This window comes from Xenopus laevis, chromosome 3S (assembly GCF_017654675.1).
Source record: "Xenopus laevis strain J_2021 chromosome 3S, Xenopus_laevis_v10.1, whole genome shotgun sequence".
Taxonomy (NCBI): Eukaryota; Metazoa; Chordata; class Amphibia; order Anura; family Pipidae; genus Xenopus; species Xenopus laevis.
This window is the reverse complement of record NC_054376.1, coordinates 58,083,224-58,099,357: the sequence shown is the minus strand read 5'-3', so window position 1 is coordinate 58,099,357 and position 16,134 is coordinate 58,083,224. Positions and strand designations below refer to the sequence as shown.

General features: G+C 44.9%; 1 protein-coding gene across 1 annotated transcript in view; it reads right to left on the bottom strand.

The window, feature by feature from the left end:
* duox2.S (dual oxidase 2 S homeolog) overlaps positions 1-16,134 on the bottom strand; it is a 62,422-nt gene that overhangs the window by 27,931 nt on the left and 18,357 nt on the right. Inside the window, exons 7-9 of the mRNA XM_041588334.1 lie at positions 9,884-10,050; positions 1,173-1,233; positions 412-508 (exon numbers count right to left, since the gene is read on the bottom strand). Coding sequence (XP_041444268.1) covers positions 412-508; positions 1,173-1,233; positions 9,884-10,050 — 325 coding nt within the window. The remainder of the gene's footprint in view (positions 1-411; positions 509-1,172; positions 1,234-9,883; positions 10,051-16,134) is intronic.

Sequence of the window (16,134 nt, the reverse complement as noted above, 5' to 3'; positions counted from 1 at the left end):
TGTAAAAAGTGTGCATAAACAATATTTGAACTCCATTTTTATTTACAATGATATGCCTGACTCCACGGACTTAAAGAAAACCATCATAGTCTGGCTTTGCTTCTGGCGACCACCCCCTCGGCTCACATTTCCCTCTGCTTCCATAATGGGAGGTGCATATTTTCTGAAAAGCAGAAGGACTTTAAGTCAAGAATCTGTCACTTTACAATCTGTCACTTTACAATAGAACATGTTTAGGGAGAGGATGTATGAAACTGCAACCTAAGGGTGAATGTTTTCCTTTCAATCTGTGGAATCAGATTTGTCTGTGTATAAAAAAGATTTTACATAAACCCATCTGAATAAAAATCCAAAAAGGGGGTTTATTTTCCATTTAATGTAGAACATTTGGAAAATAATTCATACAATTACCTCATGTAGACACCTGAAGGCATCATGGTATATATCATTTGTGATAATAAAACCATAAATACTGGAGATATACTTGGATTCACATGTTGTTGGTAACCTGAATTAAATTTCAAAATCATTTTTTAATGCCACAAAATGAACTTTTTTAATACAACACCAAATACCACAATATTTCTTATTTCTAATTTTGGTTATATATTTCTTTGCAATTTTACTGCTTTTTTAACTTCAAGATTACTTTTGAGCCAAAATGAGGGTCAATTCAGCATGTAGCTGAAATCTAATTGGCGCCTACCCTGGCTATAAATTAATCCTAGTGGGTAAACGTTATATTTTGAAGTATTCCATGAAAATTGCTAATTTTTGAAATGATAGAACTTATGCTGATAAACCCAAACAGGGTCAAAAACTTTCTGTAGCTGGGATCAGATCTGTACCTAACTCAACTGTGCTTTATGAAAAAATGGAAATTTGGAATTTTGGAAAATGACTTATTCCCAGGATACATACTCTACTATCTTCATTGATTATATGTGCTGCCACTGACACCACAGAATGGTGTCTGAATGTTAATGTGTATTAAATATAGGGGTATACATAAACAGATATAGATTACATTTATAGATTTATTGTATTTCTCTTTATAGGATTATGCAGTTAAATTTGCTATAGTTCTAGTCACCCATAGCAACCAATCAGCAGGTAGCATTTTATTGCATATAAAGCAAGAGCTCAAATGGAATACAAATATTAGCATTTACCTGTATATGCATTCACATTCCTTGACAGAAATACAGGCAGCCATTCATAAAAAACAATATTCTAGAAAGGTAAAAAAATACTTTCATTAGAAAGGAATACAGATTGTTTTACAGTGTCCATTCTTTGTTATAGTCATATACTCAGTCCAAACACAGCTAGTAAATTATATTCAGACTAATATTTTGTTGATTTATTCAAGTCTGCAGATGGTGCACAGTTGTGATTGAATGTTGTGTCTTTGTTAAAATATGGCTACATGGTACACAGCATTATTTCTGCTGGATTACCTTTTAGGCAAAGAGGCATCGCCAAGAGCAAGTCTTATACCAGGGGCCCAAAAATGGTGGGCCATAAGATTGTTTTGGACAGGGTCACAGGTAGGGGGTATTTATTGAAACTCAAATTCTTCTCATTATTTTAAAAATAAAAAATCAGCCTAACTCCCAAACACTATTTGGCTTAAATTTGAATGAAACTTGTACGCATGGAAAAAACAAAATCATGAAGGCAAAAAACATCTCCAGTTGTAAAAGGGACATTTACCATTGACGTTTACATGATTTTGACAGGTTTAAGCTGGAGTATTTTCAAATTCAGCAGCATTGGAGCATAATACATTTAAAAATTTAGTTTTTCATCCTCTAAAAAAATCAGATTTTCCCCCTAAAAACTCTACAAGAAAAAGTTGAGGTTTAATAAATAGGCCCCTATGTGTCCTCTTTGGAGGACATTCAACTTAGAGCTTCTGTATCCAACGAGTGATTTTTTAAAATAAGTATAACACTTATGGTGAAAATCAGATTGGCTCCCTGTCTAATGTCTCTTACTGGGAGACTGTGGAATCTGGATCTGAGGCACCTTTATGCATCCAAACCTACAGTACTCAATTTCCCTTGATAAAAGATATTATAAAGACTGATTTTAAGATGGTTGCTTCTCTGGATAACATTCTGAATACTGGCTGTAGATTTGTAACAGGGAAATGTAAAACGTTAGCCAATATCCTTGCACCCAGCATGATCTCTTCTAAAAAAAGGCCTACTGACATGTGTAGCACTATAGTAAACTGCTTTTATCTTTTAGCGGTTTAGCTACTTTCCTTGATGGGCTCTTACCACCTATGAGCTCTCTTTCCCAGGGGCAAGCCCTCGCACGAGGTGGAGGTAGGGTGTAGTGCAACTGTAACTTGGTGCAGTAACACAATGATGGGCGCCAGTGGTTTTGTTTTGCTTAAACAAGGAACTAGATTTATTGAACAGTATAGCAACATTCACAATGGAATATATAACCTAGATTAACACAGCAGCACAAAGGAGACATATACTCACAGCAAAGAGTAAATTAACAGCAGGTATGGATCAATTAGTCGATAGAAACTCTTGGTGCTCTTAGGGGGGGGAACCTATTATCCCTAATCTCAACACTTAAGTCCCTCTCTGGGTTAGTAATACCCGGGGATCTTAATCCCACTAATCTCCTCGGTGGAGCCTTGAGCTGCTCAACTATTTAACCTTTCTGTCACTCCTAGAGTGATCTATAACAGAGTATAACTAACACTTACTAAGTACTAAGATGAGTTCCACCGCTCCCAACCTCTGCTGCAGACAGAGGGAGGATTTAGCAGCAAATGGACTCCAGACCGCATGGCTCCTAACCCTTTTATACTCTGGCACAGCACCACTCAGGTCACTGTGTGAATTGCAGGGATTACATAAGCACAGGAACACAGTACCCCTCCCAACTGTGTTTTAGGACCCATTTAGGTCTCCAAATAGCTAGAGATGTGCCTGTCAATAAAGTGTAAGGGTGTCTAAGATTTTCACATCCCTACATTCTCCCCCTGGTGAATTCCTTCCGTCCCGGCAAGGCACCTTCAAAGAATCAATATAGCAGTTAAGGCACATCATGCAAGACCTTTTCAAAAAAAAACAAGTTAGAAATACTGCAGTTCAAACACAATCAGTATTCTAGTCCATCAAATAGTCGAACCCACAGTCCTCTTTCAAATGCACTTAGGAGGAAGAAAAAAAAAAAATGGAATGAACCTACCCAATGGGCAGGTATTACTAAGACAGTCCATAGGTCTAACTCCAACTGGAGTAAATTGAAGAAAAATCCTTTTATAGTTCCATCTCTAACAACATACAGGCATCATATGTACCAATCTGGCATGAGCATCAATCAGACTCATCACAGCTGAGGAAGGACCAAAATATCCAGGTACCCCATAAGTGGGCCTACCCACAGTGTCATAAGTAAATAGGGAAGGAGGCCTCCTAACCCGATCACCTCTTCTCAATGGTTCAGGGTTAGACCCCCTGCACCCCACTGGGTCAGGGGCTGGATATCCTGGAGAATGCGGCTGGAAGGGAGGGGCATCAATATCTAACTCACCTCCGTGAAGTATATCATCACTTCCTTCACCAAGTGCAAGCATTTCTCCACTTTCAGTAGTAGATGGAACTTCTTCTTCTCTTACACCATCATTTGGAACCAAACCATCGTCCTCCACCACTTCGGAATTAGTATTCATCTGAGGAACCTGAGGAACAGGCAGCAAATGGTTTCGGTGCCAAGCTTTGACTCTTCCATCCGTACCCTGAATCCGATACACCGGAACACTGGGTAGCTTGGCTACTACCTCAAATAACTCCTTCCTCCATCGATCTGCCAGCTTATGCTTTGCACTGGGACCTAAGTTACGTAAAAGCACTTTATCTCCAGGCTTCAATTCACGGTACCGTACTTTAGCATCAAACCGACGTTTATTCCCAGCATTGACCTTTGCAGCATTTTCCTCAGCCAGGCAATAAGCTTCCTTCAAGCTATTCCGAAGGCGATTCACATATTGATAGTGCTCCTTACATCCAATTCCATCAGTAGAAACCCCCAGCTGTACATCTATGGGCAGTCGTGCTTCCCTTCCGAACATAAGGAAATAGGGCGAAAACCCAGTGGACTCATGCCGGGTACAATTATAGGCATGAACCAGGGCACTTACATGACGACTCCAAGAGGGTTTTTCTGTGACCGAAAGAGTACCCAACATGTCCAACAGGGTTCGATTGAACCTCTCAGGAAGAGCATCTCCTTCAGGATGATAAGGAGTCGTGCGACTCTTAGCCACATTTAACAGATCTAGTAGTTCCTTTATCAACCGACTCTCAAAATCTCTTCCCTGATCAGAGTGAAGTCGATTGGGTAAACCATAATGGACAAAGAACTTCTCCCATAACACCTTAGCCACAGTAGCGGCCTTCTGATCTTTTGTGGGATAGGCTTGGGCATATCTAGTATAATGATCAGTCACAACTAATATGTTCCAATCCCACTAGAGTCTTTGTCAATACACAGGAAATCCATACAGACTAAATCCAACGGCCCAGTGCTCTTTAAGTGTTCCATAGGAGCAGCCCGAGTGGGTAAAGACTTTCTTTGCAAACAAGGGACACAACGCCTGCAGTACTCGACCACCATCTCTCTCATTCGGGGCCAGAAGAACCGATCACGAATCAGTCCAAAAGTCTTTTCCACCCCTAGATGACCATGTTGATCATGTAAGCTCCTCAATACCATTCGCCGATAAACTTGAGGTAACACCAACTGCCTCCTCTCCGGGTGATCATGAAACAACTGAATCCGATAGAGACTCCCATCAATAAACTTCAGCTTGTCCCATTCTTTCAAGAATATCCGACTATCTTTAGGTATAGTCTTTCTCATAAGCTCGGGATCCTTTCTGGCGACAGCCTCTCGGACATACCGAACCACTGGGTCTCTCTTTTGTCCCCGAATCATATCACCATTACTTAGTTGAAGACTCTGGGATACTCCTAACGTCGTAGGATATGCGTACATAGAAGGAATGCAATCTTCTTTTCCTCCCAAGGAATCCACCAACCGCAATTCAGAAAAAGCCACTTGACCATTCTTCATAGCTGCAGTAGCACAGTGAGCAGCTACTGACAAACTAGGTAATTCCTCCCATTCATCCTCTTCCAGACAAGGAGGTAGACCAGGACGTCTGGATAAGGCATCAGCACCTACATTTTTAGGACCAGGCTTGTACTTCAGAGAGAACTGATAATTGGATAAAGCGGCCAACCACCGATGTCCAGCAGCATCCAACTTAGCAGTGGTTAAGATATAAGTCAATGGGTTATTGTCTGTCCTTACCTCAAACTTAACCCCATAGAGATAATCATGCAGTTTGTCGGTAATTACCCATTTCAACGCCAAAAACTCCAATTTGTGCACTGGGTAATTCTTTTCGGCTGGATTAAGACTTCGGCTAACATAGGCAACAGGCTTCAGACCCTCCGGGTATTCTTGATGAAGAATGCCGCCCAGTCCTTCATAACTGGCATCAACATGCAAAACATACGGTTTCTGAGGATCAGCATAAGCTAGGACAGGAGCCTCCGTGAGTCTTTTCTTTAGAGTTAAGAAAGCTTCCTCACAATCGGTGGACCACCGATCTTTAAGGGGGGGCTGGACAGAATGGGTCTGCTTGGAAGCACTCCCTGCCAGCAAGCCATTCAAGGGATGAGCAAGTCTGGAATATCCCTCTACAAATCTCCGATAATATCCACAGAATCCCAAGAAGGATCTAAGTTCAGTCAAATTGGTTGGCCTCGGCCAATCTCGGACAGCTGCCACTTTCTCGGGGTCAGTAGCAATGCCTTCTGCAGACACAATATGTCCCACAAACTTCACCGCCTTACGAGCGAACTTGCATTTATCAACAGAAAGCTTCAAACCCTCCTGCCGCAAGCGATCCAAAACATTAAACAACCTGGTATCGTGTTCTTCCAAAGTAGAGCCAAACACAATTATATCATCCAAGTAGACTATGCAATGCCTGGGAGTCAGATCACCCAACACCTTCTCCATGAGACGCTGAAAGGTGGCAGGGGCCCCACTTATACCTTGAGGCATGCGGGTGAACTCATAGAACCCCAAAGGACAGATAAAAGCAGTCTTCTCTTGGTCATCCCTACTCATGGGAATTTGATAATACCCCGAGCGTAAGTCCATCACAGAGAACCATGCACTACCATGTAATGCATCCAGTGCTTCATCAATACGGGGTAGCGTATACTGATCTGGGACAGTGCGTCTATTTAATGTTCGGTAATCCACACATAGGCGAACACTACCATTTTTCTTTCGTACGATCACAATTGGTGAGGCATATGGACTGCGTGATTCAACGATTATTCGTTGATCCTTCATCTTGTCCAAATACTTCCGAACATCTTCCAGATCACGAGGAGGGATGCGCCTGGACCTCTCTCGGAAAGGGGTATCATCACTCAATCTGATACTATGTTCAGCACGTTTAGCGCAACCCACATCCATCTCATCTACGGAGAAAACATCCCGGTACAGCAATAACTTCTGCTCAAGCATATGACGGTGTTCCATCGGATCATCAGCCTCCTCCAACTTGAAATTAAGTTTAATGTCCTCTTTCCCCTCAGGAACTGAGCAGGGATTAACACTCTCCACCGGGTAGCAATGTCCAACCGTATACCAGGCAGGGATGGTAACAGTATAAGAGGTAATGTTTTTAACTGTGACCACATCGGTACGAGGACATTTACGCCGGTAATCTTTCCTCTCAGGAACTATCTCCCAACCATTTCGGACAGCTTCGTGCGGGTCAGTCTCCAACAAAAAGTAACTGCCAGGGGTAGTAGACACAATTTCCACATACACTCGTAGGTTCCGTACTCCCCCTGGTGGAATTTCCACCGGATACCAAGGGTTTCCTATACAACCCCCAGGTGACTCGGGAGCGAAAGTTTGGCAAATTGCTTGCAACTCTGGAGATACGGGCAACACGGTTAATGGGGTTCCCTCCCGGGGTTGAAGGAATCGTAGAAACGCCTCCTCAACAGCTTTCACATTGGAGCCAACAATGACTGGAGCCGCTTCCTTACCTCCTGGTGGGGGACTCACATAAGCAACCACAGTGATGGGGGGATCGTTGTCTCCTACAAGTCCGGGGATGTGCAGTTGTACTTCCACACAGCCATCCATGTATGTAGGGCCCGTCCCCACACCAAACACCGGTACAGGACCCACTGTTTGCAAGGGAAGGTGACTGAGGTGTTGAAGGTAAAACGGACGATGTATAATGGTCAATTGGGAACCCGTATCAAATAGTGCGGTGGTCGGGACACCATTCACAAGCAGGCTGAAAGTACACCGTCGTCCCACCCCAGGGAGGTTCAAAGGTTTCCAACCCTTCTGCGTGCCCTTTCGCTTCGAAGGTAACTGACCCCCTTTACTGTGGAATTCACCCGAGCCAACTGACGGGTAACACTGGTACACTCTATGGCCCTGATGTCCACATCGAAAGCAGTCTAGCTGGGCAGTAGCACTAAAAGTCTTGGCTAGTGAAGCCATCCTAGGCCGGAGGGACGAATCTGGGGTCTTCCTAAGGGCCCCCTTTAGATCCTTCTGAGCAGAGGGAAGACTCCCAGTTGTCACCTTCTTACTGTGAGCGGACACTCTCTCAAGTTCAGCTTCCCTTTCTTTTACTACACCCATGATGGCACCCATTTCGGGCGGGGTACCCTGCCGATACATAATACGCAGCTCCATGGCTATGGGATGGCTTGCCTGCAGTCCCTGTAGAAGTTGGGTGCGTCGCATCTCATCAACCTCAGCAACAGGGATAACTTCCTTGTGAACTAATGTCCATAGCTTGCTTTGTAACCTACGCACAAAGGTGGACACAAGCTCTCCCTCCTCTTGATACAAGCTTCTGAACATATGGAGCAAATTATGCGGATTGTCACAAGCCCCATATACTTCCTCGAGTGCTTTCAGACAATCTCTAACAGAAGCTTTTAAGTGAGCCTTGCAAAATAACTTAACCACCTGACTGGCAGGAGGGCGCAGATTTTCGGTTAACCGGATCCGTTTATCCCCCTCAGGGCATGGACATTCTTCTATCATCTGCACTGCAGCCTCCTGCCACTCTTCAAAACCCTGCTCTCCTTCAGGGACAGGGAGAGTTCCCGAAAAAACCTTCAGCTTCGGGTATTTTGTCCCAGCAATGACAAGAGTAGGCAGCATCGTCCCTGCACTTGAGCTAAGGGCCTCTACTTTTCCCGGGGAATCCAGTCCACTAACCACTGTGGCGGAATCGAGAGGTTCCGTCTTTACCTCCAGCGCAAGTGGCAGGGAGGTTGCAGACCCAGCATATACAACAGGGCAGCCAAGGGGATAAGTTCCCACCGGGTAAACAGTATACGGTCCTTCATCGTCCCCTAGCTCCCGGGGGCCACAGTACAGTCTCGCCCGGTACCCCAGGACTCTCGACTCCATTTCCATCACGAGTCGGATGCCCTTTAACCTCACATGGTAAATGAGGGTAGGATGCATGAGCTTTACGCTGCAGCCGGTGGGAACTCGATCCACTGCAAAGGCACAGCGGGGGTTAACTTGCTCTGCTTCCGCCCACGCGTACACCTCTTGGGGACGAAGTAGCGGCATGATGACCTACAATGTTCCCTCTTGGAAGAGTAGGCCCAGTTCCAACAACTTATCAGCGAAGGTAAAAACCACAAAATCCTCCTTTTGCCTCTTGGGTCCGCACTCGCAGCGCCTGTCACACTAGGCTGCGGTGCGGAATTACAGTTAACCCCTTCAGAGCCCCACGTTGGGCGCCAAAATGTAGCACTATAGTAAACTGCTTTTATCTTTTAGCGGTTTAGCTACTTTCCTTGATGGGCTCTTACCACCTATGAGCTCTCTTTCCCAGGGGCAAGCCCTCGCACGAGGTGGAGGTAGGGTGTAGTGCAACTGTAACTTGGTGCAGTAACACAATGATGGGCGCCAGTGGTTTTGTTTTGCTTAAACAAGGAACTAGATTTATTGAACAGTATAGCAACATTCACAATGGAATATATAACCTAGATTAACACAGCAGCACAAAGGAGACATATACTCACAGCAAAGAGTAAATTAACAGCAGGTATGGATCAATTAGTCGATAGAAACTCTTGGTGCTCTTAGGGGGGGGAACCTATTATCCCTAATCTCAACACTTAAGTCCCTCTCTGGGTTAGTAATACCCGGGGATCTTAATCCCACTAATCTCCTCGGTGGAGCCTTGAGCTGCTCAACTATTTAACCTTTCTGTCACTCCTAGAGTGATCTATAACAGAGTATAACTAACACTTACTAAGTACTAAGATGAGTTCCACCGCTCCCAACCTCTGCTGCAGACAGAGGGAGGATTTAGCAGCAAATGGACTCCAGACCGCATGGCTCCTAACCCTTTTATACTCTGGCACAGCACCACTCAGGTCACTGTGTGAATTGCAGGGATTACATAAGCACAGGAACACAGTACCCCTCCCAACTGTGTTTTAGGACCCATTTAGGTCTCCAAATAGCTAGAGATGTGCCTGTCAATAAAGTGTAAGGGTGTCTAAGATTTTCACATCCCTACACATGTATACATGTTTAACCTGACCTAATGTGTTAGTAGAGAAAACTTTTATACCAACAGTGACAAAAAAGAGTTATTTCCTCAGACAATACACCATCTGTAATACTAAGAATATGATTATTTAGTTCCAAGTGTGGTAAACAATATTTTGACATAGCAGGTAATAATTTGGCCACTTTACTTGCTACAATTATTGCCTGCATTCTAGCACTTTCTTTTCGCAAAATATCAGTCTGTTACCTGGTAAACTGCGATCACCCATTTCCTGGCATGCTGAAACAATACTTCATCTGACCACCCTGGATTTTTTTGAGCAAACTCTTGTGCCTTGTAATTGTGGTATCTGAACCAAAGTATTCCAAGAGCTTGAAGAAATGGACTTTCGTTGGCCATATCATTGCCAAAGGCTAAAAAAAAGAAAGCTAATTTTACAGATGACAATAAAGGATTCTGAAAATGTATATGGATTGCATAACCATGCTCAACAAATATTCTCAAGTGACATAGCAATAGGGATGTAGCGAACGTCGGAAAAAAAGTTCGCGAACATATTCGCGAACTTGCGCAAAAATGCGAGCGGTTCGCGAACGGTTCGCGAACCCCATAGACTTCAATGGGAAGGCGAACTTTAACATCTAGAAAAGACATTTCTGGCCAGAAAAATGATTTTAAAGTTGTTTAAAGGGTGCAACGACCTGGACAGTGGCATGCCAGAGGGGGATCAAGGGCAAAAATGTATCTGAAAAATCTGCCTGTGTGTGCTTGGAAGAGATAGTGTAGGGGGAGAGCTGTTAGTGATTTCAGGGACAGATGATAGTAAGCTTGCTGGCTAGTAATCTGCTTGATACTGCTCTGTATTGGAGGGACAGAAGTCTGCAGGGATTTGAGGGACATTTTAGCTTAGGTAGCTTTGCTGGCTAGTAATCTACTGTTCTCTTTAAACAACTGCCATACGTTGACCTTGTAGGCATTGTTTGCCCAGTTTTTTTGGACGCAGCCACTGAAGCACAGTTGCCAGAAAAAATATGCCATATAAATGCTGAAAATAGTCATTTTTCGCCATACGTTGACCTTGTAGACATTGTTTGCCCAGTTTTTTTGGACGCAGCCACTGAAGCACAGTTGCCAGAAAAAATTATGCCATATAAATGCTGAAAATATAAATTTTTTTGGTTGCAGCCACTGAAGCACAGAGGCCAGAAAAATTATGCCATATAAATGCAGAAAATATGCATTTTTTTGGTCGCAGCCACTGAAGCACAGTTGACAGAAAAATTATGCCATATAAATGCTGAAATATAAATTTTTTTGGTTGCAGCCACTGAAGCACAGAGGCCAGAAAAATTATGCCATATAAATGCAAGAAAATATGCATTTTTTTGGTCGCAGCCACTGAAGCACAGTTGCCAGAAAAAATATGCCATATAAATGCTGAAAATAGTCATTTTTTGCCATATACGTTGAGTCAACGTATGGCAAAAAATGACTATTTTCAGCATTTATATGGCATATTTTTTCTGGCCTCTGTGCTTCAGTGGCTGCGGCCAAAAAAAACTGGGCAAACAATGCCTACAAGGTCAACGTCGTTGACCTTGTAGGCATTGTTTGCCCAGTTTTTTTGGCCGCAGCCACTGAAGCACAGAGGCCAGAAAAAATATGCCATATAAATGCTGAAAATAGTCATTTTTTTGGTCGCAGCCACTGAAGCACAGTTGCCAGAAAAATTATGCCATATAAATGCTGAAAATATAAATTTTTTTTGGTTGCAGCCACTGAAGCACAGAGGCCAGAAAAATTATGCCATATAAATGCTGAAAATATAAATTTTTTTGGTTGCAGCCACTGAAGCACAGTTGACAGAAAAATTATGCCATATAAATGCTGAAAATATAATTTTTTTGGTTGCAGCCACTGAAGCACAGAGGCCAGAAAAATTATGCCATATAAATGCAGAAAATATGCATTTTTTTGGTTGCAGCCACTGAAGCACAGAGGCCAGAAAAATTATGCCATATAAATGCAGAAAATATGCATTTTTTTGGACGCAGCCACTGAAGCACAGAGGCCAGAAAAATTATGCCATATAAATGCAGAAAATATGCATTTTTTTGGTTGCAGCCACTGAAGCACAGTTGCCAGAAAAAATATGCCATATAAATGCTGAAAATAGTCATTTTTTGCCATACGTTGACCTTGTAGACATTGTTTGCCCAGTTTTTTTGGTTGCAGCCACTGAAGCACAGAGGCCAGAAAAAATTAAACCAGTAGGGTTTGCACCCTAGTTTGTAACGGTGGCGGAGGGAGGAGGAGGACGCTAAAGGACAGCTGTGTGTGGAGTCATGAGGCTTGAAGAGAAGGACAGCTGCATAGAAGTCAGAACAAGTCTTCCGGCGTGCAGTAACCCTCCGAGATCCACCCCTCATTCATTTTAATAAAGGTCAGGTAATCGACACTTTTGTGACCTAGGCGAGTTCTCTTCTCAGTTACAATCCCTCCTGCTGCACTGAAGGTCCTTTCTGAGAGCACACTTGAGGCTGGGCAAGACAAGAGGTTCATGGCAAATTGTGACAGCTCTGGCCACAGATCAAGCCTGCGCACCCAGTAGTCCAGGGGTTCATCGCTCCTCAGAGTGTCGATATCTGCAGTTAATGCCAGGTAGTCCGCTACCTGCCGGTCGAGGCGTTCTTTGAGGGTGGATCCAGAAGGGTTGTGGCGCTGCCTTGGACAGAAAAACATTTGCATGTCTGACGTTACAGACTGGCCAAAGGGCTTTGTCCTTGCAGGTGTGCTCGTGGCAGGATTACTGGCACCTCTGCCCCTGGAATGTTGATGAGTTCCTGAAGTGACATCACCCTTAAAAGCATTGTACAACATGTTTTGCAGGCTGGTTTGTAAATGCCGCATCTTTTCGGACTTGTGGTATGTTGGTAACATTTCTGACACTTTATGCTTGTACCGAGGGTCTAGTAGCGTTGCGACCCAGTACAGGTCCTTCTCCTTAAGCCTCTTGATACGGGGGTCCTTCAACAGGCATGACAGCATGAAAGACCCCATTCTCACAAGGTTGGATGCAGAGCTATCCATCTCCGCTTCCTCATTATCAAGGACTGCATCATCCACGGTCTCCTCCCCCCAGCCACGTACAAGACCAGGGGTCCCCAAAAGGTCACCACTAGCCCCCTGGGAAGCCTGCTCCTGTTGGTCCTCCTCCTCCTCCTCCACAAAGCCACCTTCCTCCTCTGACTCCACTTCTGGCACCTCTCCCTGCGTTGCAGCAGGTGCCTGGGTTCGTTCTGGTGATTCCGACCAGAAATCGTGCGCTTCCAGCTCCTCGTCACGCTGGTCTAACAGCCTCATCTGTCACTCGTCGCACGGCACGCTCCAGGAATAAAGCGAAGGGTATTAGGTCGCTGATGGTGCCTTCGGTGCGACTGACCATATTTGTCACCTCTTCAAAAGGTCGCATGAGCCTGCAGGCATCGCGCATAAGCACCCAGTAACGGGGGAAAAAAATCCCCAGCTGTGCAGATCCAGTCCTACCACCCAGTTCAAAAAGGTACTCGTTGACGGCCCTTTGTTGTTGCAGCAGACGTTCCAACATAAGGAGCGTTGAATTCCAGCGAGTCTGGCTGTCAGAAATCAAATGCCTGACTGGCATGTTGTAGCGCTGCTGAATGTCAGCAAGGCGTGCCATGGCTGTGTAGGAACGCCTGAAATGGGCCGACACCTTTCTGGACTGGGTGAGAACGTCCTGGAATCCTGGGTACTTGGAGACAAAACGTTGGACTATTAAATTTAACACATGTGCCATGCAGGGCACATGTGTTAAATTGCCTAGTCTCAACGCTGCCAACAGATTGCTTCCATTGTCACACACCACTTTTCCGATCTGCAGTTGGTGTGGGGTCAGCCACCGATCGGCCTGTGACTGCAGAGATGACAGGAGTACAGATCCGGTATGGTTTTTGCTTTCCAGGCACGTCATCCCCAAGACAGCGTGACAACGGCGTACCTGGCACGTCGAATAGCCTAGGGGGAGCTGGGGGTGCACAGGTGTGGAGGAGGAGAAGGAGGACCCAGCAGCAGAGTAAGAAGAAGAAGAAGACGAGGTAGAGAGCGATGGAGGAGTAGAGGTGGTGGCAGAACCGCGTGCAATCCGTGGCGGTGACACCAACTCCACTGTTGTTGTTGAGCTACCCATTCCCTGCTTCCCAGCCATTACCAAGTTCACCCAGTGGGCAGTGTAGGTGACATACCTGCCCTGACCATGCTTGGAGGACCATGCGTCAGTAGTCATATGGACCTTTGGCCCAACACTAAGTGACAGAGATGCGGTAACTTGGCTCTGCACATGTTGGTACAGGTGTGGTATTCCCTTTTTAGAAAAAAAATTGCGGCTGGGTACCTTCCACTGCGGTGTCCCAATTGCTACAAATTTGCGGAAGGCCTCAGAGTCCACCAGCTGGTATGGTAAAAGCTGGCGGGCTAAGAGTGCAGACAAGCCAGCTGTCAGACGCCGGGCAAGGGGGTGACAGTCAGACATTGGCTTCTTACGCTCAAACATGGCCTTCACAGAAACTTGGCTGGTGGCAGATGACTGGGAATGGGAACAGGTGGTCAAGGTGGAAGGCGGAGTGGAGGGTGGTTCAGACGGGTCAAGGAGAGCAGAGGTAGAGCAGTAAGATGCTGGACCAGAAGGAGTGTGGCTTTTAGTTTGCCTGTTGCCTTTGAGGTGTTGCTCCCAAAGTGCTTTGTGCTTGCCGCTCATGTGCCTTCGCATAGAAGTTGTACCTATGTGGCTGTTGGGCTTACCAAGGCTCAGTTTCTGACTGCACTCATTGCAAATTACAATGCTTTTGTCAGAGGCACACACATTAAAAAAATCCCACACTGCTGACTTTTTGGAAGTGTGCGATCTGGCGGTAACAGTAGAAGTTGGCGGAGTTGGCGGTATTGGCGGCAATGGCGGGTGCGTTGGCCGGCTGAACACAGGTGCCGATACATGTTGTTGCCCTACTGATCCCTGCGGGCTGTCCTCCCTGCTTCTTCTAAGTCTTATTCTCCTACTGCCTCTCTGACTCTCCGTCTCTCCATCTGAACTACCCTCCTCTTGCTCTCTTCTACTAGGCACCCACAAAACATCAATCTCCTCATCATCATTCTCCTCAGATGCATCAATTTCTTCTGACACATCACAGAAGGAAGCAGCAGCGGGGACCTCCTCCTCATCACTCATTATGTCCATCTCTATCGTGTTCTCTGCCAGAATTAAATCTGGTGTAAGGTCCTCATCTCCTTCATCTTCTTCTGGCAATAATGGTTGCGCATTACTCAGTTCAAGAAACTCATTGGAAAATAACTCCTCTGACCCCAGTGAAGAAGGGGCACCGGTGGTGGAGGAAGTGTTACGTGGGGTGGCCATAGCAGTGGAGGATGAGGAGGATGTTGTGGTAAAGTTAGAAACGGTAGAGGATGGGGTGTGCTGTGTAAGCCAGTCAACTACCTCTTCAGCATTTTGGGAGTTCAGGGTCATTGGCTTTTTAAAACTGGGCAATTTGCTAGGGCCACAGGATTGCATAGCAGCACGGCCCCTAGCACGGCCTCTGCGTGGCGGCCTGCCTTTGCCTGGCATTATTTTTAAAAAAACAACAACAACAACAAAAACTCAGTTGGTTTTTCTGGAAACGATAATACACACAGCTAGATGGCGGGTTGAAGAAAACACTGTGCAAATAATGCCTACAAGGTCAACGTATACACTACTACAGCGGTGGATACGGATTACGTAAAATATATGAATGCTGCTTGAAAAAAAGTAACTCAAGTGGTTTTTCTAGAGACGATAATATTATCAATATTTAGACAAAATGTGAACAAGCTCACACAGCTCGATGGCGGGTTGAAGAAAACAGTGTGCAAATAATGCCTACAAGGCCAACGTATACACTACTACAGCGGTGGATACGGATTACGTAAAATATATGAATGCTGCTTGAAAAAAGTGACTCCGGTGTTTTTTCTGGAGACGGTAATATTATGGATATTTAGACAGAATGTGAACAAGGTCACACAGCTCGATGGCGGGTTGAAGAAAACAGTGTGCAAATAATGCCTACAAGGCCAACGTATACACTACTACAGCGGTGGATACGGATTACGTAAAATATATGAATGCTGCTTGAAAAAAGTGACTCCGGTGTTTTTTCTGGAGACGGTAATATTATGGATATTTAGACAGAATGTGAACAAGGTCACACAGCTCGATGGCGGGTTGAAGAAAACAGTGTGCAAATAATGCCTACAAGGCCAACGTATACACTACTACAGCGGTGGATACGGATTACGTAAAATATATGAATGCTGCTTGAAAAAAGTGACTCCGGTGTTTTTTCTGGAGACGGTAATATTATGGATATTTAGACAGAATGTGAACAAGGTCACACAGCTCGATGGCGGGTTGAAGAAAACAGTGTGCAAATAATGCCTACAAG